Source organism: Eublepharis macularius, chromosome 11 (assembly GCF_028583425.1).
Source record: "Eublepharis macularius isolate TG4126 chromosome 11, MPM_Emac_v1.0, whole genome shotgun sequence".
NCBI lineage: Eukaryota > Metazoa > Chordata > Lepidosauria > Squamata > Eublepharidae > Eublepharis > Eublepharis macularius.
In genome coordinates this window covers 90,761,208-90,789,121 of record NC_072800.1, presented here as the reverse complement: position 1 = coordinate 90,789,121, position 27,914 = coordinate 90,761,208, and the positions used below count along the sequence as shown (strand labels likewise).

The window sequence follows — 27,914 nt, the reverse complement described above, 5'->3', positions numbered from 1 at the left end:
GGTGAAAGGGACCAATCAGACGTTTCTCCGACGTTCGCGGGGAGACCACGAGCGCTCTCGCGAGAGGACCAAGTGGGGGCGGAGCTGGGAATAAGCTCTCCTCCTCCCCGCCAAGCTTCCCGCCAGAAGGCGAAGCGAAAAGCCCGGAGGAGATAAGCCCCGCCCCTTCGGTCATCTGCCTGTTGCTGAAGCGAGGCTGCGCATGCGCTTTCGTCCTCTGGCCCTCCCCGTACCTGATGAGGCGGCAAAAGGGGCGGGCCGGGCCAAGATGGTGGCTGACGGTGCTCGTTCTGTGGCCGTCCCGCTCCCAGGAGGGACCCCTCCGCCTGAGGTGAGGAAGAAGGGGGAGCCAGGACTGTGGGGAAGGGGTGTGTAAGAGTGTCTGCGCCTGTCCCTTAAGGGCCCTGCCAGGTTCGGGGATATTTTGAAAGAGAGCCTCCACAGCCAGGCGCAGTCTACCTCCGACGAGCTGCTCTAAGGGCAGCGTCAAGGGAAGGCCTCTGGGCGCTGTTTGTTGACTCTACGCAGAAAATCTGATTGGTCTTTGAGGTGCCACTGGACTCCAGTCCTCCTGGCAGGTTAGATGGGGTTGATTCAAGACCTTCATGGCAGAAGGAGGATTTGAACCCAGGTCTCGCATGGACTCCCTAAGTCGCCTGCCACTGAGTCAGATCTGGGGTCAATGATTGTCAGTCTTGCTTCATGGACTCAGAACAAGAGGAGGCCACAGCCCACCCAAATTACTGCATATTTATTCTACTGAATGTATTTATTGAATATACAGGAACATTACATTGGATTGTATGTATAGTGTGTATGATATTTAGGCAGAGGAGATTTAGTGAGCAGTTTGGAAGAGTCGATGATTTCTTTGATGCGCTCCACACTACACTGTATAAATTCTATAGGAATTATTCACTTAATGAGATTATTGGCTGTTTATAATTGATTGTACCTCCGGTTGAGTGGGCTGGGCCCCCCTCTAGTTCTGAGATTGGTTTGCCCCGGAGTGGCCTTTTTTGTTTCATGGACTGGCCGCAGCTCTCAAGGGGTCTCAAGATGAGGTCATTTGCATCGCCCACTACCTAGTATTTTTACTCAGGAGCTTGAGTTGCCAGCTCCAGGTTGGGAAATTCCTGGAGATTTGGGGAGTGGAGCCTGACAAGGGCAGGGTTTGGGGAGGCAAGTGGCCTCAGTAGGGTCTATTCCATAGAGCTCACCCTTCAGAGCAGCCATTTTCTCCAGGAGAACTGATCTCTGTGGCCTGGAGAGCAGTTGTAATTCCAGGAGGATCTCCAGCCACCATCTGGAGGTTGGCAAACCTATTGGGAGCCCTTGACAGTGAGGTAGGTGAGGCTGACAGAGCGTGTGGCTGCTTCTATCTGAAGCAGTTTATGGACCGTACATTTGTTTTGGAAATAGAACAAAAACCATAAGCTTAAGGATCATTTTACAGAGGTTGGCCCTTGATGGAGAGCCTTAGTTTTAGGTGGGCACCGGTGTTGATCTGCAGTAGAACAGTATGATTTAAGCCCAGCGACACCTTAGAAACCTAGAAGATCTTCAAGGTAGAAGCTTTCAAGAGTCAGAGCTCCCCTCTTCAGATACAAGTCATCTAAAGAAGTCATCCTTATCTCATATCTGAAGAAGGGAGCTCTGACTGTTATACCCTGAAAACTTTGTTGGTGTCTAAGGTGCTACTGGATTCAGATGCTGTTGATGGAACTTGGATTTCTTCTTAGTTCTCCCCCCCGCCCCCTGCAACCGCATCATTAGCACTGACAGTTAAAGATCTAGTGCCTTCCTTTTTTGTTTGTGTATGTGCAGGTTGAGAGTGCACCCCCTTTGTGCAAGCAGAGAAAATTGTCTCTCCATGCTCACACCAAGTTTCTGCATCTCTTCTCATAGTGAAGTTTCACAGAATATTGAATGAGGGTCTCTCTTTCCTTTCACCTGTCTCTGGAAGCGAGTGTTTGAAAGCTGGACTTTGTTTATTTACTTCATTTATAACCCACCTTTTCCCTCAATGAGAACTCAAAGCTGCTTAGATCATTCTCCTGTTCTCCATTTTATCTTCACAACAACTGCCGGAAGTAGGTGAGGCTGAGAGAGTATTACTGGCCCAAGGTCATTCGATGTGCTTCCATGGCAGAGCGGGGATTCCCAGTCTGGGTTTCCCAAATCCTAATATGACCCTAACGGCTATGCAACATCACAAATTAGCTCAGGCAGGTAGCTAAAAGATATCAGTCTTGGCTTAACTGAAGACCTCTTCATGCTTACATGTAAATCTGTAAATCCTTCAGAATAAAGTTGGATCTACTACCAAGAAAATATGTATAAATTCCAGGTTTGAATATAGCAGTAGAGGTGCCGCGGATGTTTTGAAATCCCTATACGTTGTAGCTGTTGCAGAGTTGCCTGAAGACTACAGTTCCCATAATACTTCCACATACTGGTTATTACAGTGACATCAGGCATGGCTGAAGCTGGTTGTAAAGGAAGAAAGCCCAAAACGTAAACACAGTGTTTCCCTTGCTCTAGCGAGTTGAGCGAGGACTTTGGCATCCTGAAAACCTCACGAGGGAGATAGCTTTCGCAAAACCACCAAAACAGGAATTGTACATTTGGGGAATATTTTGTGCTTTTAAAGTACAAGCAAGCTTTCAGTGGGTTTGGTGTGGATTAGAGGTACTGTAGTTCTCTGGGAATTTGACAGTTTGTGTTTTGAATTTGGAAACGAACACAGACCCAGCCCTGCTTTCGCTTTACTTTGTTTGCCTTATATCTCCAGCGGGTGGAGAACAGACGCTAGCTAGCAATAACCTGGCAACAGTGTCTGTCTGTGAGTTGTAAGTGAGTTGTGTCGTGTAGAAGTGTCCTATGGCAGCAGCCGCTGAGGAGTCTGTATGTAAAGACGGCGTTGCCTTTCCCTCCTTGTGCCTTGTGTTCCTGGCTGCCTTCACACAGAGACCATGAGCACAACAGCTACACAGGTTTGTTTTGAATTTTAAGGAAATGTTTGCAGTCGGGGTGGATTTCCTCCTCTAAAGAAGCAAGGGTTAAAATGTAAAGAGCGAACCTTGCAGAATTTTATTTTGTTTGGTGATAACTTTTATTGGCAAGGAAGGAAATGCTCCTAGTCCACTGGATCTTCCCAGGACATTTTTATTGCATTTACTCCCTGCCTTCCTTCCATTATGAAACGGGGTAGTATGTGTGGGCGTCACAGAAAAATTTCTCATCCAAGTACTGACCGGACCCAGATTTCAGCAAGGTTGCGCTGTCATGTCGTCCCACTCTGTCCTGGAGTTACATTTTTTTCCTGTTTTTAACATCTTTTTGCTACTGAGTGTCCTTGCGTGACCAGAAAGGATGAGTCAGTACCTGATAGATCTCAGCTGCGACACCTTCTCCATTTTGTAAGATACAGTTGGGAGCGTTTGTTGATAGAACTTACAACAGCTGAGATCCATCCATAAACAGCGGGCTTGCATTTTACTGCTGGCCCAAGACCAAGTGAGTAACAAATATTTGGTGTTCTCACTCAAGCAAACTTTATCGTAAAGAGATACTGCATCTGAAGCCAGCGTCTAAATTGGAGCTTTCACGAGAGGCCAGAGACCCAGTTGTGATTCTTTCTCCTATTTGGCACTCGGCCCACAGGTTGTTCAATAATTCTTTTTGCTGTGGTTCGGTAGGCCAGTGCTTCCAACAAATTGTTAAATGTCTTGAAGGCCAGATAAAAAGCTCCTATGGGCAGGGTGTGGACCTTGAGCCAGGATTTACTTGCCTCTGTTCTATATGCTGTCTTGTGTTTGTGCAATTGCTGTTTGAAGTTTACATATCTGGAGTAAAAATGGAAAAACTTCACTTTGCAGCGGTTCCTGTGGAAATAGCACTTAATCTGTCTCATCTGCAGACTTTGGTGTGGTTTTTGAAACCAACAAAGCATATATAGCAAGAAATATTTGCATATGCCAAAGAACGGTTTCTTGCTATGTTGGTGATGGACCCAGGGAAGCAGAGTTAACACGATTTTACCATCTAGTGCAAATTACCAGATTAAACGTTACTATTTCATTTTTGGTCTACTTCTGCAGCATTTTTTCCCATTAAAAAATACTGGCTTGTAGGTCTCTTTAGTTAACTTCTAGTCATACAAAACTCGGCCTAACCTACCTCGATAGATTTGTTGTGAGGATAAAATGGAGGAAAACTATTGGGGAGAAAAGTGGAATTAAATGAAGTAAGTAAATACATACACAGCTTTGTAAAATGTTTTGCAAAGTCCAGACAAAAATGTCCAATTATCTTTAAACAGGTGAAACCCATGGTTAAGAATTTGAATTTCTGCTTGTTTGGAAATGCTGCACATTGTGAAAACAGGAGCTGCGAGGAGGACCCAGTTAAGCAAAGTGAAACGTTCAGTTATTACAAGCCACAGGTAAGTGCGTAGTAGCAGTCATGTTTCCGGAAGTTGGAAGTTGCCCTGACCCTAATTCTCTTAAGTCCCTTCTTCTTGCAGGACACTGCAAGCTTTTAAGGACTCCTTGCTCTTTGCAACTTAACCTGGGGTGTATGTGGAAGAGCAAGTTAATTAGGGCGGGAGGGGAGTGCCTTTGCTGTGGTTGAAATTAATTTGCCAAGGGCTCTTCTACTTGAGAACGGTCAGTGCCCGTAAAAGCTTATTGCATCCTAGTGGGGCAGGGTTGAATGGAAATGGGGTGGGGGATGCATGCCTCAGAGGGCCCATAACCTGATCCTAATCTGCCCCACATGATAAAACAAAATTCGGGCTTGACTGGGGCAATTTCCGCTTACCTCTCTTTTCCTTTTTGGGGTAGAAAACTTTCGGAAGTGGGATGTTTTCCAGTGCTCTGTTTTTCTGTGGAAAACATTCCCATTTCTGAAGATTTATTTCATAAAGTTATTAACGAACAGACGCCATTGCCAATACCACATCAGGCAAACTTGGCAGATTCCGTTTCTCAGGTGATTGTCCCTAGGAATCGTGTGAGAGTGCGTGTACGTTTTATTGACTTGTAAAGGGGAGAGCAGGGGGTAAAACCCAGATACGTATAATAATCCAAATAAAATATCAAGTGATGAGTTCACCTAGTCGGCTGGGCAGGTCAAATCGAAACCAGAGCCACCATTCTTGTTGTAATTACCAATCTGATATAGTATTAATAAGTAACGCAAGAGATGCTCTACAGAGTGACTAGTCCTGAAGTTCCCCAGTGACCTTCACAGAGAAGAATACAATTCTGTTGAAACTGATCAGTGGACCTTTCTGTTCACTGCATATGATTGACAGTTCCCTGGGTGTGCTATTTCAGCAGGTTTCAGTGCCTTTTGGTTTTTTAAACGTAAACAACGTATGGGGAGTATATGCTGCATTGTATTTAAATGTCTATAAGTATTATTCCAATGAAAACAACTTTAGAGTGTGACTGAACCATGGGTTTCAATAGAGTTTGCCCCCTAGAACATCTTGGTTTGGACCCCTGGGGCTTACATAAGGATAATGCTTTATTCTTCATTCCACATTGGGGCTATCTGGGGAACTTAATCCTTTTTTTACAAAGGGCAACCAGTTTTGGACGTATTCTCTTTTGTTCATGGAAGTGCAGAGCCATTAATATGGCGGGACCATCCTGTAATAATACTCTGGTAGCAGTAGTCTCTGACATCAGAGGTGAAGCTTGGGGATTGGATAGATCCGATAATCTCATAGGGGAGGCTGTCTTAGGTCTCAGATTCCATTGCCTGTAAATATCTGGGTGCTCGACTTCTTTGTTCCCACTTTAGAACTTCTAGAGAGCCCAAGACGAGCAGGCCAGGAGTTAAGGACTCCTCCACTTTCTTGGTACTGCATTGAACTCTGTATATGCTCTAAGGAACTTGCTACAACCTAGGTCAAGTGTACTTAGCTGAGGAAGACCAACTTTATTGCTGTTAAGAGGCAGCATACCGTGTGATAGTGTGTTCTTCCCTGTATTTTCCTCAGTCTAAGGGAGTTTCTAACAAGAAAGGTCACCTCCCCAACTATAACACAGAGGGGGGAAATCATGTCTTTTTTCCAGTAACTTAAAAAAAAAAAGTGGAAAAATTGAGGAATTTGGGGGAACACTGAAAAAATCTCCCTGTGAAATATTCTACTTTGGAATGGTTGAAATGTTTTGAGACTGAGAACGTTTTCATTATAATTTCTGATCCAGACTGTTGTGGTTGCTTATTGCCAGGTAGGACCTTACTTGTTTGGGAGTCAAATCTGTATGGTTTTTCTTAAGGAGCCTTATTTTGAATGGGGATTCTATTAATGGGTCTGGGGCCGTTGTTTTTAAAGATAATGGTACTTAAGTTAGCACAGAACACAAGTCCTCTTTCTAATCTAAAGACCAACTAAGTTTCAAGCAGATTGAACAAAGGGGGTCAATTTTGCAGACCCTCGAAGTAGGTACCACTCTGCGCAGCTGCGCTTCTCTCACTCTAGATTCCTAAAATGGTGGCAACCTACCAGGAGATCTCCAGACATAAAAAAACCCGTCTGCATTCATTTCATTTCCCTACTCTTATAGTGACTAACTGACAAATAAATTTGCCTTTCCACTGAAACTCTCGGTTTAACACGCTTCCTTGTTGTAGTTAAAGTAAGGAAGGAGTTTGGCAGCTTTCTCATTATTCCCTGTGTAGGATTTGGGGGTGTGGGGGGGTGTCTGTTTTTCAACCAAATTACACAAAAATTGCAGGGGAGTGCCTACTACCTGTCCCCTAAAGACTATCCCAAGTCTTACATGGATTGGACTAAACATTTCACTTCTATGGCCACTGGTTCCTCCAAGCTTTCTACTTGCTGAGGGAAATCCCCACAAAGGAAAGGGGAAAGAGAAGGCAGCTGGAGGTTGTGATTGGCGGGGAGCACTCTGTGCTCCTTCCTTGCAAGGGAAGGGAGAAATAAGTAGAATTGAAGAACAAGACATGTTCATGCTGCATGGCTGCTAAGCAGCAGAACTTTTTTAAAAAAACCAACGTACTTTTTTGGGGAGGGAGTTTCATGATTCTCAAGCATCTTGGGTTTATGTTCCATTACCAGAAAATCAAGGTAATGGTTAGAAGCAGCAATGTGTCCAGCTCGGGAATTTTGTTATGCCTGGCCCTAATACTTACTAAAAATATGTACCATGACAGTATTTATGTAAAGCAGTCTTCAGCATTATACAACAATTCCTATGTCTGTTGTAGACATATACAACATAGTTTTCAAGGCTGTGTTTAGGATTGGTTCTGCACAGAGGTATTCCTCTGCATTCCCCCCCCCCCCGCTGCCCCATTTTTCTGGGGGCTTTGGCAGACAGTGTCATCTGGTCGTCCCCCTTCTGGCTTTCTCCTTTCTCCTGCATCTTTTCCCAAACCTGCTTTCCTAAAAGACCATACCCAAAATAGGTTGGGGGAGGCCTGGAGGAGAAAACGTGGATTCAAAAAAACCCACAAACTGTGAGTTCACATCCAGTTAGAAACAATGGATGCAGAGGTGCTGTGAGATGCTCATCATTATGCGACTGTCTTTCCACGCTTGGTAAATGAATTTAGCCTAAGAGAGAAGTCAAAGTGAGGAAAGAGTGTGGGCTTATTTCATATGTTCTAAGTCCCACTCTGAAATGCTTCCAAACGCAATTTGTATGGCTACCGATATATTTTCTTCTGGAGGGCCTGTACTTGACTGTACACCTGGTGTGTTGATCTCCTGTTTTTAAAACTATTTCCTTTTAATTTGACTTTAGGTAAACAGCGCTAAGCAAGAAATGAACACACAGTTGTTCTCTCCCTTGTTTGGGGGAATTACTAATACACCACCCAATGTGGAATCTCCCCAGTTATACAGTAGCTGGTCAACATGTGGAGATGAGACCAGTGCTGTTGCTTCCTTGCAAGACTGCAGGAAAAAAAGGTATGAAGTCATTGCCATTTGGGGGTACTTTCTACATGTCTCCCTGAGCAGAATAGTGGAGGCTGCGTCATTTGGAAGCATGTCTATCATTGGAGGCAGGTCATTTCCAGAAGATTTTTATATACTGGCCGATCAGTCCCTTAACGTTTCATAATAAATTCAGGTTAAGATTATTCTGATTACACATTTTTTGCTTCCTCCAAGGCTGCGGCATGTTTGGCTTAGACTATGTGGCATCCCCTTTCTCCTTAATGTCCATTTACTCAGCTAGAAGTGCAGTATTGCCAGCATTGATATATGTTAAGGGATAGCGAAATGATCCGGCATTTAGCCATGTTGTATTCCTTCTGGCTATAAAGTGGTGGGAAGATCCAAAGCAAGATGCTAAAGTTATTTTCCTATTTTCTTCTTTAATTATCTGTCTGTTGAGGCATGTATGCCTCTGACAGAATCAATCCTTGAAGATAATACATGCAGAATGGTTGCTGGCCGCAATTGCCTGCATTTGCTCCACCCATTAACACCCTCCCACACACACACACACACTCTCTCTCTCTGTCTCTCTCTCAGAGTCTCTGTCTCTCTCTCCCAAACTAGTTTTTATTTAAAATCACTAGGCAGCTATCAGTGTGATCCTAAGAAGAGTTACTCCAGTATAAACGAATTGAAATCAGTGGGCATATACTGGAATAATTCTGTTTAGGATTGCACTGTTTGTATTTCTCTGAGAAAAATTTAAGGATTCCGGGTTGGAGTCTATGGTTCCATACTACCAGCAGGAGTAGAAAAGCCTGTTGCCTCAAAAGAAAGATTCTTGTGCATGAACAAAGTGCCTCTAACTCTTTCTACAAATGGTATTTATAAATGTCTCTTTTTCAGGGCACAGATAAATCTGTCATACTCTGGTAGCGGGCCTGATATGTTTGGTTTAGTGTCAAGCATCTTGGAGGAACCAAACAAGCAAGAACCTGTAACAGACTGGTAAGCCGATGTCGACTATTTATGCAAAAGTTATTTTAAATTAGCATGTAAGCTTTACTGGAACTGTCCCGTTCTTGATCCTACTAAGCCTGATTCAAGGCACTTGACCCTGAACTACGTCCAATGTGATTTATGTTTATGCAAGTTTGCATATGTAGTTTGCAGTGTAGAGCCAGAGGGCAGTCTAACCACAGATTGAACTGACATTAAGTTTAAAATATTTTCTTTCCTATTGCTGTGGAATCATTTAAAATGTAATTATGACCATAGGAAGATACTCACCAATGCTTGTTGGGATTTTGTTAAGAACGAAAGTGCAGTAAATAATTCGGCTTGAAAAAGCAACGCGAAGCGGGATATAACCAAGGCTGGCGCCCCCGTTGCCAACTGCCCAGGAGATTTTGCCTCCTCTGCTTTCCTCCTGGAGTGTTCTGCCTGTAAAGGAGAAGAAAAGACAAGCTGTTACCCTTCTGAATTCTGGACACGGACACTTACCTTGTGTTAGGATTCAAACAGACTTCTTGAATCTATAGATGGATTGTGATTTTCTATCACTGTATTTATAGCATTGGTATATACAGGAGAATCTGTAATGTTTGAAATGGTAGTAATGTAACGTTATAAGTTCTTGCACTTACAGCATTTGCACTTCGTTAAAAATAAAAAAAAAGTATATTTATTTGGGTCTCTTAGAACTAGTTGGGTTCTTCTGGTTGTTTTGTTCTAGCAAGGGACTCTCTCCTTTTTGTTTGCCTATACATTATTTTAAACATACCAGAACGAACGAACGAACACCCCCCCCCCACATACACACACCACACCACACACACACACACACACACACACACATACACACACACACACAACATTTTAAATGATTCTACAGCAACGGGAAAGGAAATAATTTAAACTTAATGTCAGTTCAGTCTGAGGTTAGACTGCCCTCTGGGTCTACATTGGGTTAGACTCAGGCTGCAATGCAATGCAAACTTGAGGTAAACGTGCACTGTTTAGAAATACACATACAGCAAGTGTTTTTTCACTTTGTTCCTGTTAGTAATTAATATATATAAAATCAGTAACAGGAACAAAGTGAAAATAACACTTGCTGCATGTGTATTTCCAAACAGTGCACATTTTTCTTGACAATATTGTCAAGCTTATCCAAATTCCTTCTTCATAGAATTACAGTTGTCGTTGGAGTTACCACAAAGGATTTAACTGTGTTTTTTTTTTAAAAAACGAGTTCAGCCTGAGAGCAAAGATACTTCTTCAGATCTTATGAGGGTTCATGGTGATCTTAGATTGTAATTAAAGTAGTAGAAGTGAACCTTGTAAAGGATTTTGCATATCTGACTGTATAAGCTAACTTCATAAGTTTATTTATTTTATATTTCAATTTATATACCGCCCATCCCAGGGGCTCTGGGCGGTGAACAGTTTAAAATTGATAAAAACAAAAAAACAACAATACTAAAATCAATATACAAAACAATAATGAAATAAATTAACCAACTGCAATGGTGGGGAGAACCCTCCCCCACCCCAAAGGTGGGAGGCTGACATGGCACCACCCCCTTCAACCACCAAATGCCTGGCGGAACAGCTCTGTCTTACAGGCCCGGCAGAACGATAATATGTCCCTCTGGGCCCGGGTCTCCATTGACAGAGCGTTCCACCAGGCTGGGGCCAGGATTGAAAAGGCCCTGGCCCTGGTTGAAACGAGGCGGGTTTCCTTAGGGCCGGGGACCATCAGTAAACATTTATCCGCTGATCGAAGCGGTCTCCGGGCAACATACAGGGAGAGGCGGTCCCGAAGATATGCCGGTCCCAACCCGCTCAGGGCTTTAAAGGTAAGAACCAACACCTTGAACCTGATTCGGAATTCAATCGAAAGCCAGTGCAGCTGGCGCAGGACAGGTGTGATATGTGACTGGTAAGATATACCAGTCAGGACCCGCGCTGCTGCATTCTGGACCAGTTGTAGTTTCTGGATCAGGCCCAGGGGTAGCCCAGCGTAGAGTGAGTTACAGTAATCTAGCCTGGAGGTGACTGTTGCATGGATCACTGTAGCCAGGTCCTGGGGCATCAGATAGGGAGCAAGTTGCCTGATCTGACGAAGATGGAAAAATGCAGACTTGACAACCACCGTGACCTGGGCCTCCATCGATAGGGAGGCATCCAGGAGCACGCCTAGACTCTTCACCACTGGCAAAGTTGCCAGTGGTATCCCATCCAGGGCAGGGAGCTGGATCCCAACATCTGGCAGCCCCTATCCCAGCTGCAGGACCTCTGTCTTCATCGGGTTAAATTTCAGCCTGCTCTGTTTCAACCATGCTGTCATAGCCTCCAGAGCTCTGGCCAGATTGTCTGGGGCCATGTCTGGCCGGCCATCCATCAACAGAAAAGGCTGGGTGTCATCCGCGTATTGATGACAGCCCAGCCCAAACCTCCGCACCAACTGGGTGAGGGGGCGCATGTAGATGTTAAATAACATCGGGGAGAGTATCGCTTCTTGGGGAACCCCGCACACCAAAGGGTGACGGGGCGATAGATCTCCCCCGAGCGCCACCCCGGGGGAGATCTATCCCCGGGGGAGTTGTGTTGATGAAACAAAATGTTTAGCATTAAAATATTTATCTATTACAGGAATGCTCTTTCAAGATTGTTTCCACCCATGTGGTCATCAGAAAACAGTTTCTCAGGACTTTTTCCTAAAAGTATTTTGGAAAATAAAGATTTGACTAACCTAGTCAGTACGCTGAACCCTTACGAAGAAAACACGAGAGACTCCACAGAGTCATTAAAGAAAGACCTTGACGATTTCCGCCTTACAGGAACTTGGCATGCGCTTTCTGATGCTTGCACTCAGTCTCCTGAAAAGGTTTTCAGGGATGCTGTTCCCACAAACAAGGCTTTTAAAAGGAATGGAATCAATCATCAAGACAGTCTAGAATATCAGAACATACACAGTTACGATAAGAAGCAATTAAATAACGGCAGTGGAAAGAGCCGTACAGATTTTCACACTTTTTCATCTCAAGCTAGAATAAAGGGTAGTACTAATAAAGAATATCCAAAAATGGATAAAGCAAGAGGAATGCTTGGGGGAAATGATCCAGAAGGACCAAGCCAGTACTTCAGCCAACTGTGTAATAATTCCGATGGCATTTGGGACCTAGTGACCGAAGAAAACAACTTGTCCCCTGAAAGATACACAGATTTTACCACTGTTAATGAATCACAGCAGTTTAGTTTTCCATCCTTTTACATTTGTGCAACAACATCCAATAAGGAAAATAGTTTTCCCGATGGAATGAATTCAAAATGGCAGGAAACCTACCCACAAAACGCACATCATAGTATTAATACAGAAATAACCTTTTGTAATCCTGAATGTAAAATCCCTGAACATCCTTCAAAGGAATCCTGTAATTCCTTGCCTCTAAAACCGATTGAACAGAATGCAAATTCATCTTACAATGGATACACCTGGTTGGATACCAAAATACTAAATACAGCGACAGCATCATGTGTCACTTACGGGAAGCAAATGAATTCTCAGCTGTCTTCAGTTCACTCTTCCGTTGATCATTCTGTCGCCCAGCCTTCCTGTCCACAGATGTCACCTGTGTCGTCTTCAAGAAAAAATGGGAAATTGCAGATGCCCAACAACATTCCCAGTAGCTCAGGGCTTTCCACCTCCGAAAAGCATAAGAAACAGAGCCCTATGAGATGCTCCCAGAATGCTTCATCAGTGACTTCAGAAGGACTCTGTGGTAAAATACCTGTTAATGCCTCCCCCAGCTGGCTATCACAGCAGTGTTCTTCAAACGAGTCTGCAAAATATCATAGATTTCATAACAAACAAAGCCAATACAGTACTAATGAAAGAACGGTGCAGAACGACAGAAGAGGTAAAAATAACCGGATTCTGCACCCAGGCTATGCAGGCCTAAATCAAGCTCAGTTTGATGCCTTGAGAAGAAAACAAGATCAGAACGGTAGCTTGGCAGACTTCATCAATCCTTCTTTCCTTCCTCTTTTCCCGTTAGTGTCTGGCTATACCCACGCACCGAACTTTCCTCCATTTAATTCTCATCCTTTCCCGTCGCCAGTAAATGTTGCCTTTTCCCCGTTGCCCTTCCCATTTTCTGAACTGGTTGACCTCTTTCACTACGATGATTTTCACCACTTGAGTCCCTTAATTACCGACCTCTTCTGCGGAGATGTAGCTGCACCGTGCTTTGCCTTTCCACCGCCTTTTAACAACTACAGGCCTCCAAAGAATCGTAGTGGTCCTGCAAACGAGCTCCATATTCATCTAGAAGAATGTTACGATCAGTGGAGGGCGCTAGAGAGGGAACGGAAAAAGGTCAGTAATGTAATCCATGGCAAGTTTAAACCTAAAAGGAGGTAGCGGTAAAATTAGTTTAGACGTTTGATGTATACGCAGGGTTTAGATTTTGTGAATCTGTTCCACTGGGCTTTCTTCTGGTGCAAAGAGTCTTTCTTTGTCTCAAGAGGCTCTTGTGCCCAATGAAAGCATTACCACTGGGGGGAACAGATCGGCAGGTTTCAACCTAGGGTCTCTTGCAAATAGCTCTTACGCAAGCGTAGAACATTCAAATGCGTGGAACGTTAAAACCAGCATTTAAAATATGTCAGTGTGTGTATTATTTAAAACATATAAACCGAAGGGCCAATAAGAGTTAGTGAGGGAACACCGACTAAAAGCGTTCATTTACTGGCAAAAGACAATTGCAGAGGGAGACAGACAGATCTCCCTGGGGAGGGAGATTCAGAGTTTCAGCACCATGACCGAGAAGGCTGTATAGGGCTTTAAAGGTCAATACCAGTTCTTTGAATTGGACCCAGAAGCAAACTGGGAGCCAGTGTAAATGGGAGTGGAGTGATATAGTCCCTCTGACCTACTCCAGTCAACATTCTGGCTGCAGCGTTCTGTACCAACTATGGCTTCCAGGCAGTCTTCAAGGGCAGTCCCACGTAGAGTGCATTGCAGTAATCTAATACAGATATTACCATGGCAAGATCTTTTCTGCCCAAGAAGGGCCACAGGTAGATCAGCAGCCGAAGATGGTAAAAGGATTGATTTGGGTCAAAATGTGAGAAGTTTAACTAAATGTGAGAAATATAGCTCACTCTGAAATATAGTGGCTGCTTTGGGGAGATGTAGCCGTGTGGCGTGCAGAAGCGTGCCTACTAAATAGAAGGGACCTTTACAACCTGCTTGGCTCGGCATATTTTAAAAATGTATAGCTAAAATAATGAGGGCTAGAGGCCTAGTATATGAGTCCTGATAAATCAGACTGAGGGTAGGTCTAGACTTCATTTTATTTCCAGCGGTAACCGGCCAGATGGCTCCTAGAAGTTCACGATCAGGATAGGAAGAGTGCAGCCCTCCCCCATTGTTCCTTCCCCAGCAAGCAACTGGAATTCAGAACCATGTTGCCTTTGAAATGTGATGGTTCCATTTCAGTTCCTTAAGAAAAAAAACGTTTTATGTTTTTTCTTAATAATCTGTACTTATACACTGCACTTCTAAACAGATTAGTGCCCCACTCAGAGTGGTGAACAAAGTTAGAGTTATCCCCACAATACAGCAGGGGAGCCGAGGCTGAGAAGAGGGGCTTAGGCAAGGCCACCTGCGGAGCTCATAGCAGGAGTAAAATCAAAAAGAGTCCAGTAGCACCTTTAAGACTAACCAATTTTATTGTAGCATAAGCTTTCGAGAATCAAGTTCTCTTCGTCAGACTAACCAATTTTATTGTAGCATAAGCTTTCGAGAATCAAGTTCTCTTTGTCAGATGCATAGTACAGAAACTGGTCAAATATAGAAGAGGAGGGGGGAGGAGGGGAGGAGAGAGAAGATGCAATTAGTGGGGGAGAGGGAGGATGCAACCAAAACATTCCTTTGCTAGTAAATGTAAACATCTCCTTTTGGTGCGGGGATCAGTTGGCTTTTGTGAGGCTTCAAAGGAGTTTGCCGTGTTAGTCTGTAGCAGTAAAACAGCTAAACCATCCAATTCCAATGCCGTATAAGCTTTCGATAGCAGGAGTGGGATTCGAACCGGCAGCATTCAACTTACATGGTAAATAATGGATGATGTACAACATTCTATGAGAATTAATGGTGCAGCTCAACTAAAGTTTGGGCAAATGATATGCCAATGCCAGTCTTTTGACTGTTTGGACCTGATCCGTAGGTACAGTCAACCGAACAACCAGACTCGGCCTGTCTAGACTTCCCTCCTCCCCACATACTTGTTTCCTTAAAGTATCCAGATTCATGACTGGGTTAGAACCAAGACTGAAATTGTTCAGATTTTGTCCCAGGATATACAGTCTCCTTAAAACCCGTAACATTTAACTTTTGAGTGTTTTTTGGCTGCAGACATATAAGCGGTAGTACTAGGAAGCATTTTCACTTTTGTAGCTGGTTAACAGTGTATCACTTTATCAGAGACTTAAAAGTAGGGCATATTTCAAAATACAAGTGGGGAGAGAGGATGGGAAAAGCTTAACTGCAGTCTACTACTGGACAAATACGTTTCTTGTGAGGCACATTGTGCTTGAATGAACATTCGCTTCAGCACATTGCACTTTAATCAAATACCCATGTCATCGGGAATGAACTGTATCAGCAAGGCACTGTACGCATTTAGCACGTAGCACTTTTATTGTGACCTCTTTGCACTAATTGATGTACTGTATTGATTATTGACACGGCCGGGGAGTTGGTGCATGCTTGTCTATATAGAATACGTTTGATTCATTACAGTTTACTACATGACTATTCTATGATACTGAATTATGTAAGTGTTGATTCTTCATTGTTATAGTTAGTTAGGTTTCACGAATTTTCCTTGGTTTTTTACTTTCAGGCGGAGGCAGATCTAGCAAGAAACTTCCCAGGGAAGCGAATATCCAGTTCAAATAACACTCCATTTTCCAAGCTCCCTGCTAAGCCTTCCCGAGTGGATCGTTTGATAGTGGATCAGTTCCGAGAACAGGCGAGAGTGAGCACGGCTCAAGGGGCACTTTCTGTTCGGGTTGTTTTGCGGGCGCAAAAGCTGCGCTTGGCTGTTAAGACATGCGGTTTGTCTACAGGTTGGAGGGAGAAGGGAACAAAAATGGAAATTGGTTGGAGCAACTGCAGTTCTGATTCGTTCCGACCTGTATGCTGCAGAGTCTAACCAGAAACGTTGGAGGCAGGTGCTTGTCTCAGTTTTCCTAGATTTGTTTCAGGCCGTGAGGACAAAGTTCTTAGAGTTGCGTAGGTTGCCATGTGTCGTCTTGACCCCTGCCCTTCCTAGCTAATAAAGGCTGGCAGAGCTGCTTTTAGAAGGAGTTGGGGGTTTCACCTTTATAAAAGCAGGCGGCGAGCAGACCCTTCTGAAGAAACCCTCTCATCCTGTCTGTCCTTTTTGGGGAAGACTATTGAGTAAGTGGTGGAGGAGTATTTCGATGAGGCGTCTCTTCTCTTGGCAGCTGAATTGCCACCAGCCGCTTCTCTTCCAGACTGTTTTCGGCAAGGTATGGATTTGTCTTACCGTCACATGAACTTAGACCCGGTGTGCGGTAATCGTTTCGTCACAGTTAGGAGCCGTAGTTTACTGGGCAAATGCTAACATGCACATTTCTTCTATTGAATAGCAAAAGTGCAATAAGAACCATGAGACTGAGTGGGTATATACAAAGTTAAATCTTTTCTGTCATTTTTTAGGTGCACACTTTAATAGGAAAAATGGGAAGGCTTTGTGGCATTCCTGTCCATACCAACATAGCCGTCACTCTGGCACGTCATTTGGAAGCCATCCACGCAACCCAAGCAAGGCGCAAAGATGAGATCGTGAATGCTGCCAATCCTCAGAGGCAAGGGACATCTCGTTACAGTAACGAAAAGGGTAAACGCGTTTTGATAATGGCAAAACTTTGCATTTTTGTGCTTTCTCTCACCGGTGTGATTACATTTGCAGATGAGTGAAGATTTCTTAAGAAATATCGCAAAAAGGCTGCACATGGTGCAGTAGGCACCATCTTAGAAGAGAGGTTCCCCTTTTCCCTTGTGTAGGCAAGAATACTTCTTTCAAGAGGACGGTTGTCTGGTTTTTGCAAGATGTTAAAAAAATTTTTTTAAAAATCCCCCATTAATCAGGGATACTTTTTAAGCGATTAAAAGACTTGATTAACACTGTAATTCTGTGCAAAGTGACGCCTGTCTAAGTTCATTGAAATCATGTATTTAAAAAGCACATAAACCCAGAAGCCAATGTAATAGAAATATAATAATGACATTCGATTTATATACCGCCCTTCAGGACAACTTAATGCCCACTCAGAGTGGTTTACAAAGTATGCTATAATTATCCCCATGACAATCACCCTGTGAGTTGGGTGGGGCTGAGAGAGCTGTGACTGACCCAAGGTCACCCAGCAGGCTTCAAGCGAGGAATCAAACCTGGCTCTCCAGATTAGAGTCCTGCCGTTCTTAGGAAAGAAACATTCACAATTCTAGTGTTTTTTAAAATAAAGTCCAACTAAATGTGTTTGTAATGTACAACTGCCATGCTTCTGGCGGGTGGGGGGTGGGGGATGCCTGGGATATCATGACGCAAACTAAATTCTGATGTTAATTGTTGAAGCAGGAAGAAAAGCTGACATTTTCAGCAGCTCCTGCGCGTTGATCGCTGCACTCGTTTTCCTGCACAGTCTTTTGCTGTTTGGCTTTTCATTCCGTAGTGTCACCTTTAGCTTCATTAGACATTCTCTGTATCAGCGAGTGCTACTAGACGAAGGAAGGTTCATTAAGAGTTGGGATTGAGAGCCTTGTAGTTCTTTGTTCAGCTTAATACCCAGGCAGTTCTTGTACACTGATTAAAATTCCTGAGGCATGCAGGATAACTAGATTGCTGTATGGCAGTTGTGGGAAAATTGTCCTAAACAGGTGTGCTTTAAACTTTCTTTTTTTTTTTTTTTTGGTGTTTGAATTTTCTTTATTTAAACTATACCCCATAACATAATAAACAATAAACATAGAGAATAAGAAAAAGCACACGATTCTGAACATGGCCCACTAACAATACGTATATCTATAAAATTAAGAGGAAAAGAAAAAAGAAAACAAAAAAAACCCACCTACATTACACTACAAGTTGAGTTCTGATTTTCTCTGCCTCAAGTATATATCATTTCTAGAGTCCCACTTACTCTAAGTTAGTCACAAATCCCCTCTTTTTTCTATTGTTCTTGTTTCTTAATCCATAAATCCAGATGTCAACAAATCCTTGTTACCCATTTCATGCAAAAAGTCTGAACTTTCATTTTGCCTTCGGGTGCGTCTGAAGTGCAGCAAGAGCTCTAGAACGATATATGTGCCTGCATCTGAAGCATAACTGAATCAGACGTTGCTGCGTATCATCACCTTGCTTTTCCACGCTGGCTGTCTTGGCCTCCGCTGGAGCTTTCTACTCTTCTTGTCTTATTGGTCATTGAGGCCCAGTCAGGCCAGTTGTTTGAGATCACAAGCAAAAGAAACAATGGCTGCTCCCATAACAGAACCGTCACAAAACAGAGATAAACTCATGGAAGACAATAAACAACATTTCTTCACAGTATCAAAATTGTTTCAAAATTATTTCAAAAGTGTTACAAAAGTGCAAAGTGCTCTATGTACAAAGTATAACTTATATCTATAAACTATAATCATTCAATATGGCATGTCACAAACGGGCCAAACCGGGCACAATAAAGAGTCCAAAAGTCAATTCTTGTAACGATGGTTTCTTCTGAAGTGTACTTTTGAGATTCTTATGAGCGGTAGAAGGCAGAACTAATGGAAAGGGTTCCACGCCACACCCTATCTGGGGCCAGCTCAAACTCACAGATTTCGTCCCTCTGCTTCTTCAGGGGCATATCTCACGCTTCAGTTTGCATCAGCATTCATAATGTTTAGGACCCGGGATATGGCGGCTGAGCTTCTCTCGCGCCATAATGGACACTCCCCGATTCCTTAAAACCCTTTCTGCCTAATTGCTGATCCATTCTTAAAGGGACAGAGCTCTCGAGTAAGATTACTCTAAATCAACTGACCCAACACGTATCCTGACTTTGCCAGCGGTTGACCCGTTTGTGACATGCCATGTTGAATGATTACAGTTTATAGATATAAGTTATACTTTGTAATTTTGAAACAATTTTGATACTGTGAAGAAATGTTGTTTATTGTCTTCCATGAGTTTATCTCTGTTGTGTGACGGTTGTTTGAGAGGGCAGAAGATCTTGCCACTTCTATCTTTGTTTCCCAAGAAGAGGAAGCAGCGGGGAAGTGAGCTGGCAAAGAGAGCACGCTGCAGTTAAGGTCCTGAGATTGAAATGGTAGAACCTCCACCTATCTCAGGCAACCATTCTTCAGTTTGTGGAGTGGGTGGGGTAAGTGGGCTGGCCTCCTGCCAGTGGTAAAGAACAAGTTGATAGACTGGCGCTCAGTTTGTAATGCCTTGAGACTGTGGGCACCTTTGGTGTTCTGACACAGATAGTGGGTGTAACCTCAAAATAGCCTCTATGGAAGACACACACAAGACGAAGCCCAAGTACAGGGGACAAGTGGAGTAATTTTAAAAAGTATACTGAAAGAGGGTAGTGAGAGAATAAAACCAATACAGTGGTGGCAGCTGCTTCCGAAGCAACGTCGTTTTAATCTGCGTAGCCAATCAAATCTCGAGTGGCCAATCAGAAGCCCTGCTGGGACGGGCTCCACCCACTTTCTAAAAACATTAGGCAGGTATCAGGAAAGGTACTGGCAGGCATGTGGGCCCGAGGGCGCAACGTTGGGGACCGGTGTGCTGCAGAGGCACAAAAAGAAACTGAATGCATTTTGAATGCCATTTAATGTTTTCTGTACAAAGCTGGTTACAAGTTCATGACGAGCAACTAGGACACTGTGACTGACAGTGCAATCCTAAGGAGAGTTACTCCCATTAAGCCCACTGATTTCAATGGGCATAGACTGGAGTAACTTCTTTTAGGATTGCACTGTTAGTGACTTACATAGCCTGGCCCCTTAAGTAGCATGTAAATATCACTTAAAGTTTGGCTACACCAGCAGAAGCATTCTTTCAGAATGTTCTGGAATGCCAATACTGTGCCCTTGGGTAGTGAAGAGCTCTCCCTCAGTCTGCTTCTTGGGGAGACCCTAAATACCACTAAACCTTCCCTTGTATGACTGCAAAAAAAAAGTATTCCCTGTTGAAATGGTCGGTGACAATACGTTGGTTGTCTTGCAGATGTCCTTGCTCTGGCAGCTGCCATTAAAGATTTGGCGTTCTCCACACGAAAAACTCGTACAGCTTTATGGTGCGCTCTTCAGATGACTCTCCCCAAAACTTCAGCCAGCGCTTCAGTGAAGGAGGAAGACGTCGAAAGGGCGTTGCGGGAGCTCTGTCCTGTCACCGGCCACTTGCAAGGGAAGACCGGTGTGGACCATGAAGACAAGGAAAACAAGAGAGAGAACCACGAAGAGCCCCAACGAGTCATCAGATGAGCGGGTCCAAAAAACAAATCTTGTAGTCGTGTGGAAAATGCATTAGGCAGTCAGCAAGGCTCACTAATATGTGATGTTTCCACTGTTGTGGCTCAAGTTTAGATATATGCATCTGTGTTAATAGTGTTGAAGCCTTCTTAATATTGGTGGTGTTGTGTTGTGTGCTGTGTAAAATAGAAAGATTGACTGATAAGGAAAGACAAGCAATAGTAGATAATTTTCCTACCCACCAATCCAAAGCCGGGACTCGTGCCACTGACTGGGAAACCAGTGAACAGCAAAGCTAGTTAAGACATTTTACAAATTGAATATGTCTTTGCCGTGCTGGTTCATTCATTCTTGAGTTTATAACTACAGATATTTGAAGTGCCAAAGGGATTACTAAATACTGGTTGAGTGTGTTGTGAATCAAGTACCAATAATGCATATTTCGGTTGTAGCATTGTCAGGAACTGAACTTGATAATTGAGCAGTCAGCCATGAATGTTGTTTGCATTACTTGGGTGTTGCCAACCTGAACTTTAAGCTGAGCCAGCTCAGACTTCAGCTTCCCACTCTGGTGGGCTCCTGGTTAAAATCAGTAGGCTTGATAACAAGAGCTTAAATATGTTGCAGTAAATGCCGTTTTATGACGAGCATTAGCCAGTGAGATTAACTTGTCCCTTAAAATTAGTAATGATGCCGTAGTGGCTTAAAACTAACTTGGTATGCACTTAATGAAAAATTGGTTAATGATTTGAGTATTTATTTTAATGGCTAATATATTTTAATTTAATTTTAACATATACTTTGATCATTTACCAGATCTAATATTCACTCAGGAAGTCTGTGTGTGTTTGTGTGTGTGTGTGTGTGTGTGTGTGATCTATAAAATATACTCGTAGCTTATTATGTTCATAGAATAGTTACATAAGACTAACTCTGTACTAAGTTACCAAAGCAGGCTAATTTATTTTTGCATGAGGAAATTCTGTGTTTAATTGCTGTTAGGCTTCATGCTACGTCTCAGACAATCAAACATGTTACATGCCATTGTGAATGTGCAAAATGAAAAACTGATGGTGTCCTTCTGTCTAGATTTTCCCAGACATTCTTTGGTTTTGCTCATTGTAAGTACATGTCTGTCCCCCACCCCTTCCATAGTGCAATTAGGGGCAGTTCCACGCAAACAAAGGTGTGTTGCATGTACACACAAAGCTGTTCCTGACAGTGCAGTGAATGAAGGAGAGGGGTGCGAGTGCTGGAACCCCTGTACATGCAAGGAATCTCTGGATAAGATGTTTTGGATGCTTAGGCACTTAGGAATGTTAATATTAGTCTTACACAATTAGAAAATATCTCTGCAATAACCAGGTAAAGTGTTTGTTTGTGAAGAGAAGTTACGAGGACTTGATTGAAAAATGAGGGATATTGGGGGGAAAAACACTCAAAAGGCTTGGAACGAGCTTTACTTGGTGATAAATTGGATACTGTTCTAGGAAACGTAACGAATAGGTTCTCTGTAGTTATTCCCAACAGTATTTGTATAGAAATGGTTTAGACTAAATATAGCATGAAGAGGACAAGAAATTTGATGTATTCAAATACCTCGCCTTCTCCTCCTTCAGTTTGAATCTTTGAAAGGCACATTTTTTCTGAAGGGTGCCACATTCTTACAGAAACGTATAGTCTATTCTCAGCCTTAGATTTAGTTTAGAGATAAATGCTTAAGAAATTAACACTGTGTGTTCATTTTGCACTTAATGTCATGAGGTCAAACGTGTTTTTGTGAATTAAAATTAGTTTATGGTATGAGGAGATGATTGGATTTAACTCTTGTAATATTGCAGTGTTAGAAATTGTAATTTTACTGTCTTCTTTCCTGTTTACAAAATTATTGTACTTCTCCAGAACTGTGGTGGTGGTAGCACCCTGAGTTCTTGCTTTGTGAGGAAATTATTAAAAATGTGGTTATAATTGGTCTTGGTAATGTGCCTTTAAGAGTCTTAAAAAGGTAAGTATAACTGTGTGCTCACTTTATTTTGTCGTAACTGAGCAATATATTTAAAGGGATTATAACAAGCTGCATTTGATAGCTAATTGTTTATGATAGGAATGTTTCATAATCAATTTCCAGTACTGGGTTTCTTAGCTTTAGAATACATGGGATGTATCCGTAATATTTTGCCTATAAAAGCATCAACTCTCCTCTTAACTGTACTCTCGCTGCATCTTCTGGCTGTCTTCGGAAAAGGGCATTGATTGACGCCTGCCAAAGGATGAGAACTTTATGCATGCGTTGTGTAAGTTAATTCTCAGCATAGAGGTTTCAAGTCCCAGCTGCTTTCTACCAGTACGTTTTCTTGTCTGGGATGTTGTTTTACCTGCCTACAATTTTGACAGCGGCCTTTCGGTTGACAGTCACACGGCATTCCTGGCCATTAAGTTTTGGCCGAGACATGATGCGCTTGGGCTCCTAGACCTGATTGGATTCATTAGATGCTGGAGAGGGATACTGGCTCATTGGTTATAGTGTTGTCTGGCTGGAGATGTGTAGTATTTGCTCCACAAGTTAGCAGTGAGGGGGAGGAACTGGACAATCTGAACAGTCGGCTGACCGAGTTGAATGTTCCCCAAAAGCTCTGAAATATTTTTCTCATTTTATTCAAGGCAACACATTTCCGCTTGTATTCTGCATTACCTCAGCCTTGTTATTTATGTAGAGAGGTTTAATGAAGTTTGAGTAAGACCAACCTGAGTGCTACAAGTGGAAGAGGGTGGGGGGGGGCTGTCTTCATTGTAAAAACCAGTGATTCCCCTGCCCAACAACACGTTTAAAGAGTGAATGCTGGTATGTTGTGATGTCACACAGATCTCGTTGGAACTCGGCTTTGCGCACTCAAATACCTGATGTGTTAAATTATGCAGAATAGGTATACATGGTTAGCTTTTTATCGTAAGTGCTTTGACAAGATTTGTGATATTTTGTGTGCGTGTTACTAAACTTGTGGAAAGCCATTCTGTTGTTGTTCTGCGCGGCAGCTGTGGTGGTAAAGTGGAGCCTGGTAGCAGAGACTTAACAGAGCAATCCTAGGCAGAGTTATCCCAGTCCAAGCCCCTTGAAACCAGTGGGCTTACACTGGAGTAACTCTGCTTAGGATTGCGGTGTGAAAGTAGTTCAGTCGGAGCCCAGTAACTATATACTTCAGCGTGTGCCGAATTCTGCTTCTTGTTTTGTTTATGCAGGAATGACTGACAACCTGGAGACCACAGTGAACTATTTCGTTCTAAAGGCTGTTCGGCTTTGCCTTAGAGGGAGTTGGGTGTGATATTTCTTCATGTGGCAACTAGCGCATTCTAATTCTCCAGAAATACTGGCCTACTATTTTATAAAACTTCAATTGATCATGCAACCGCCAGAACTGAGTGGTGCTCACACATGGATGTGGAAGGACTTGTCTAGGTCAAGTATGGTTTGTTTCCCCCCTAACCAACCTGCTGGGGCTATAGTTTCTGTGAAAGCAGAACAAAGCCCCACGAGGCTGTGGCATGCTGTGGACTTTGGGCATATTTTTTACAGTAAAAACAACGGTGGACAAAGCCGGTGTCGTGATTATAAAGCCCCAGTTGGTTTTTAGAATTACTTTTTCATTAGACCTGAGTACGTTTGGTTATAAAGCTTTTCTTCTTCTTGAATGTTTGGTGTCAAGAAATTTCGGAAAGAAAAGTTGTCTTGGTGGGGGGGGGGGGGGAGTAGGATGGTGCTTTTATTTACAGCTGAGTAAAGAACTGTAGGCCCTCAGTTGACAAGCTTGCAGGCTTTTGAGAGTTTAGTGTTTTGGGCTTTGTTTTTAATCTTTACTTGGTTGGACAGCAACCCGATTCTTTAGATTGTTCCTTGCATGGTTTTTTATGAGCTTCACTCACCAGCACACTTAACATTTTTTTTGTAAACCTTTCTATGAAATTATGAAAATCAATAGTTGTATTTGTGAATGCTTTTGCAAGAGACGCGTGTCGCATCTTGCCCACTTGGTTTTTAAAGGCTGCGAGTCCTCTTAATTTTTTTTAAAAGTGTGTGTGCATTTGTTATATATTAGCAATACGGTTTGTGATGAAAAAAGAGGTTACTTACCCAGCTTGTCGACAGGCAAAGAGTTCATGAGGAACTTTCTGTCAAACAAATTGACTATAATATGGCTGCTTTGCAGATAAGCTTTAATAATGTTTGTACGTGGTGGCAAAACGGACAAGACTGGCAAGGAAGAGATTGGATGTGGGCTGTGGATCAGCTGGAAGCAGCTGCTGTGTAAGAGACACAGAAATAGAGCTTTTACTGCAAAACTAAGCAGTTTCCAGTGCTTGTGGGAAGCAAAGCTTGCTTTCTTATTTTTTATTATGGATAAAGGGAAGACACACACGGTCTGTTTTAATACAATCTTTGTAGTACAACATCTTGTGCATCGTTACCCAATTTTGTTGAACTGTAGTAACTTGTACACTGCTAGGGCTGTGTCAAAAAAGCCTCCTTACAAGTATCTTGAACAGATAACGTGTTTCTCCGGAGGTCATTTGCTATAAGAGACTCGATCATTGGTCAATTTAGGTGCTGATTCCTTGTGTCTGGAAACAACTGTGGACTTGAAAGCTGCAAAAATCTCACTTCTACCTCTGTTGTAACTTTCCAGATGACGATCAAGTTCATTCTGTGCTGGCCAGCTGGGGTTGGGGCGTACCTCTGTTAAATGTTTTGATTAAAACACCGATGCCTCGCATAGGCAGACATTCATTTGTGTGAAATCATTTAACATAGAGTATGTACACTTTCAGATTACACTAAGAAAACAATTCGACAGTAGGCAGCTGCTGAACGTTCCATTGTGAATCTTAAGGAAATCATGGTCAGTAAAACGTTCTCGGGTTGTTTCATGTGGATTTTTTCCCTTATCTAAACTGATATGTGCCTGATTGTTAACCACTAGTATTCAATTTTATTATTAATTTTCAGCTGTTTCCCATGGTAACTTTTTCCTTTCTGTAATTGTCACTGAAAATATCTGTTACATGTGCTGGCAAACAATAAAATATTTACTATTTAAACAACTCTGGTTGGGAACTCCTGATCCTTCCTTTCTTGAAGTCAGACAAAGTGGGAAGAGGTCATTTAGTCAGTTTAACCTAGCTGTGTACAATGTTGCCAAGTAGGCCCCCTCCCCTGCTTTGAAGCCTGCTATGAACTGTGCTAAAGTTTCCTGCGTTGCTGTTTTACACCAAAGACTGCTTTGCACGTGTGTGTTCTGGCACACGTGTCAGTTTCCTACCTGCGTGTCAATTACCTTGCTTCTGCCATAGACTGTGTAGTTTACTGACTCCATGTTTGGTTAACTGCACCAAGGACCCTCTTTTCTGGGCAGCCCTGCCCTGATCTGTGTCTGGACTTCCCAGTGTGCGTTTGGACTGTGTTCCCCGTGCCTGCTTTGCCATCTGCCACGGACCGTGCCTGTTCCCTGCTTTGAACTGTGTTTTAAAGTGTTGTTCCCGCTGCCTCCATGGAAGCCTGCCTCATATGGGCCCAAGCCGCTGCTAGCAGCCGGGCGCCTGCCGGGGAAACCTCCAGCGAGCCTGGCTAGGCGCTCCCTGGTCAGTTCCCGCCTGGAGCCTCCCGCGGGCCGGTCACCGAGCTTGCCCTCGCTACCGGGCAGCCTGCTATCCAGCCCCAGCTATGCCCAGCCGGCATCCATGTTCTCAGGCAGCCAGAAGACCCTGGGGAAGAGGACTGCTTTGAGAAGCCATTTCAGCGAAGCGGGCACACCACGTCCGCAGCGAGAGCCCCTCGCCCCGCTCTGCATATCTTAGGAGCCGCCCCGGAGAAGAACTAAGTGCCGACCATCCCAAGCACTTAGAGAATGCATCTCAAAGAAACCTCCGCATTCCAAAGCTGATGACATCAGGACAAGCCCTGTCCGCTGGAACATCCTTTCAGCCCACTTGGATTTCCCCCTCCCTCTTTTGTCCCCTCTTCCTGAGGTGTCACTTATCACAATCTGATTACCAAAGTGGCCCATCCAAGCCATTCAGTAGCCCATTAGACCCTTTGTTTTAATCTGTGAGAACCACCAAGTACAGCACCAGCCCCAGGGTACGTTTTGGGGTATTTAAGCTGGTCTCTCAGACCACTCGGTGCCTCGGCCATTCCCTATCCAGACCTCCTTGCTGTCCGTCTGTGGTCCCAGTGCTGGCATTGGGCCACCCTCGCTGCCGTGTCTCTGCTTCGCTCCAGGATTGTGAGTATTTCCCTTATCATCGTTGGGAACCAGCTAATGCGAACGTCTCTGTATTTCCTACTCTGTATTTCTTAGACCTTGTGTGTTCCTTGTATGATTGTGCAAGCTAGGCTTACGCTACACTCAATACACGTGTTTGGACCTTACTCCTTGTCTGCCTCTTTTTCACTAGAGTGTCTGGGATCAGGACCTCCGTATACATAGGTTATGATCCTCGCTTAAATATTAATAGTTACAGACTGCTACAGCTAATTCCCCATTACAATAAAGAGCAGTTCTGGTAACAGTTTACTGGTGGAGAATGCGGGCATAACCCAGTTCGTGTGAATACACGTGAGTCGACACGCGTGTCTCCAGCGAACTGACTTAGAGGAAAATTTTCCAGACCTCAGTGTAAAGAGCGCAATTTAGCTCAGGGAATTAAAAGTGTGAGTGTGTGTGGCTCTAGCGAGCATTTCTATCTTGTGGGTTGGCTTTTCCCCATTTCCTCCTTCAGCCAGCTTTGGACTACTTGCCTTTTGTGGTGCACCGCGAGGCCCTCCAGCCGTTATAACCGGTGTACTGTGGGTGAGGACCTCTGAACTGGTAAAGTTCCTGGCCACCTTCCGGGCCGCCTAAACGCGTCTATGTGGGTGGGATCCCAGAAGTAGGCTCTATAGATATATATATCCTGAAGCAGCACATATAAAATTCTCTTCCGCCCGCCCCCGTCTCTCCTAAGTCCGTCCAAACCCCGTTCCTGCCAGCACTTAGGCTTCAATCCCCGCTCCGGAGGAAACGTGAAGGGATCGATAGTCCGTTTGGTTAGTTAGCTTTGGGAATCTAAAGCCAGGTTCCTGAAGCCCCGCGGCAGCCGGCCGCACCGTGCTTAAGAGTTTTAAGGTAGACTCTTGGGCGCCTTTCCGCTTGCGAGTTTTACGTCAGACTCGTGGGTGCACCTTGCTTGGGAGTCAGTGGGACTCTTGGGCACACTTTTGCTTGGGAGTTGTTAGAACTCTTGAACGCACCTCGCTTGGGAGTACAGTAAGCTTTACTCCTGAGCAATTTTGCTTGGGGACGTGCAGAGGCAGTCCTTGAGCGCTTTTGGTCTTTTGGTCGAGGCTTGGAGACAGTTTAACCGTTTGTCTCTGAGCACGAGGCCTGGGGACACTTT

At 43.7% G+C, this 27,914-nt stretch overlaps 1 protein-coding gene across 1 annotated transcript; it reads left to right on the top strand.

The window, feature by feature from the left end:
- The first annotated feature begins 263 nt into the window (after positions 1-263).
- On the top strand, positions 264-25,571 carry LOC129337699 (meiosis-specific coiled-coil domain-containing protein MEIOC-like). The gene is made up of 8 exons (XM_054991612.1): positions 264-331; positions 4,325-4,447; positions 7,788-7,954; positions 8,834-8,935; positions 11,585-13,310; positions 15,841-15,975; positions 16,683-16,863; positions 20,242-25,571. The coding sequence occupies exons 1-8, from the start codon at positions 269-271 to the stop codon at positions 20,496-20,498; spliced, it is 2,754 nt and encodes a 917-aa protein (XP_054847587.1). The 5' UTR covers positions 264-268; the 3' UTR covers positions 20,499-25,571.
- The last annotated feature ends 2,343 nt before the right edge of the window (positions 25,572-27,914 follow it).

Excerpts from the sequence above, each read along its gene's own strand:
- LOC129337699 (XM_054991612.1), top strand. The coding sequence starts at position 269 with ATGGTGGCTGACGGTGCTCGTTCTGTGGCCGTCCCGCTCCCAGGAGGG. Across the intron at positions 4,448-7,787 it reads TCAGTTATTACAAGCCACAG|GTAAACAGCGCTAAGCAAGA; the intron begins GTAAGTGCGTAG and ends ATTTGACTTTAG. Across the intron at positions 16,864-20,241 it reads TCGTTACAGTAACGAAAAGG|ATGTCCTTGCTCTGGCAGCT; the intron begins GTAAACGCGTTT and ends GTTGTCTTGCAG.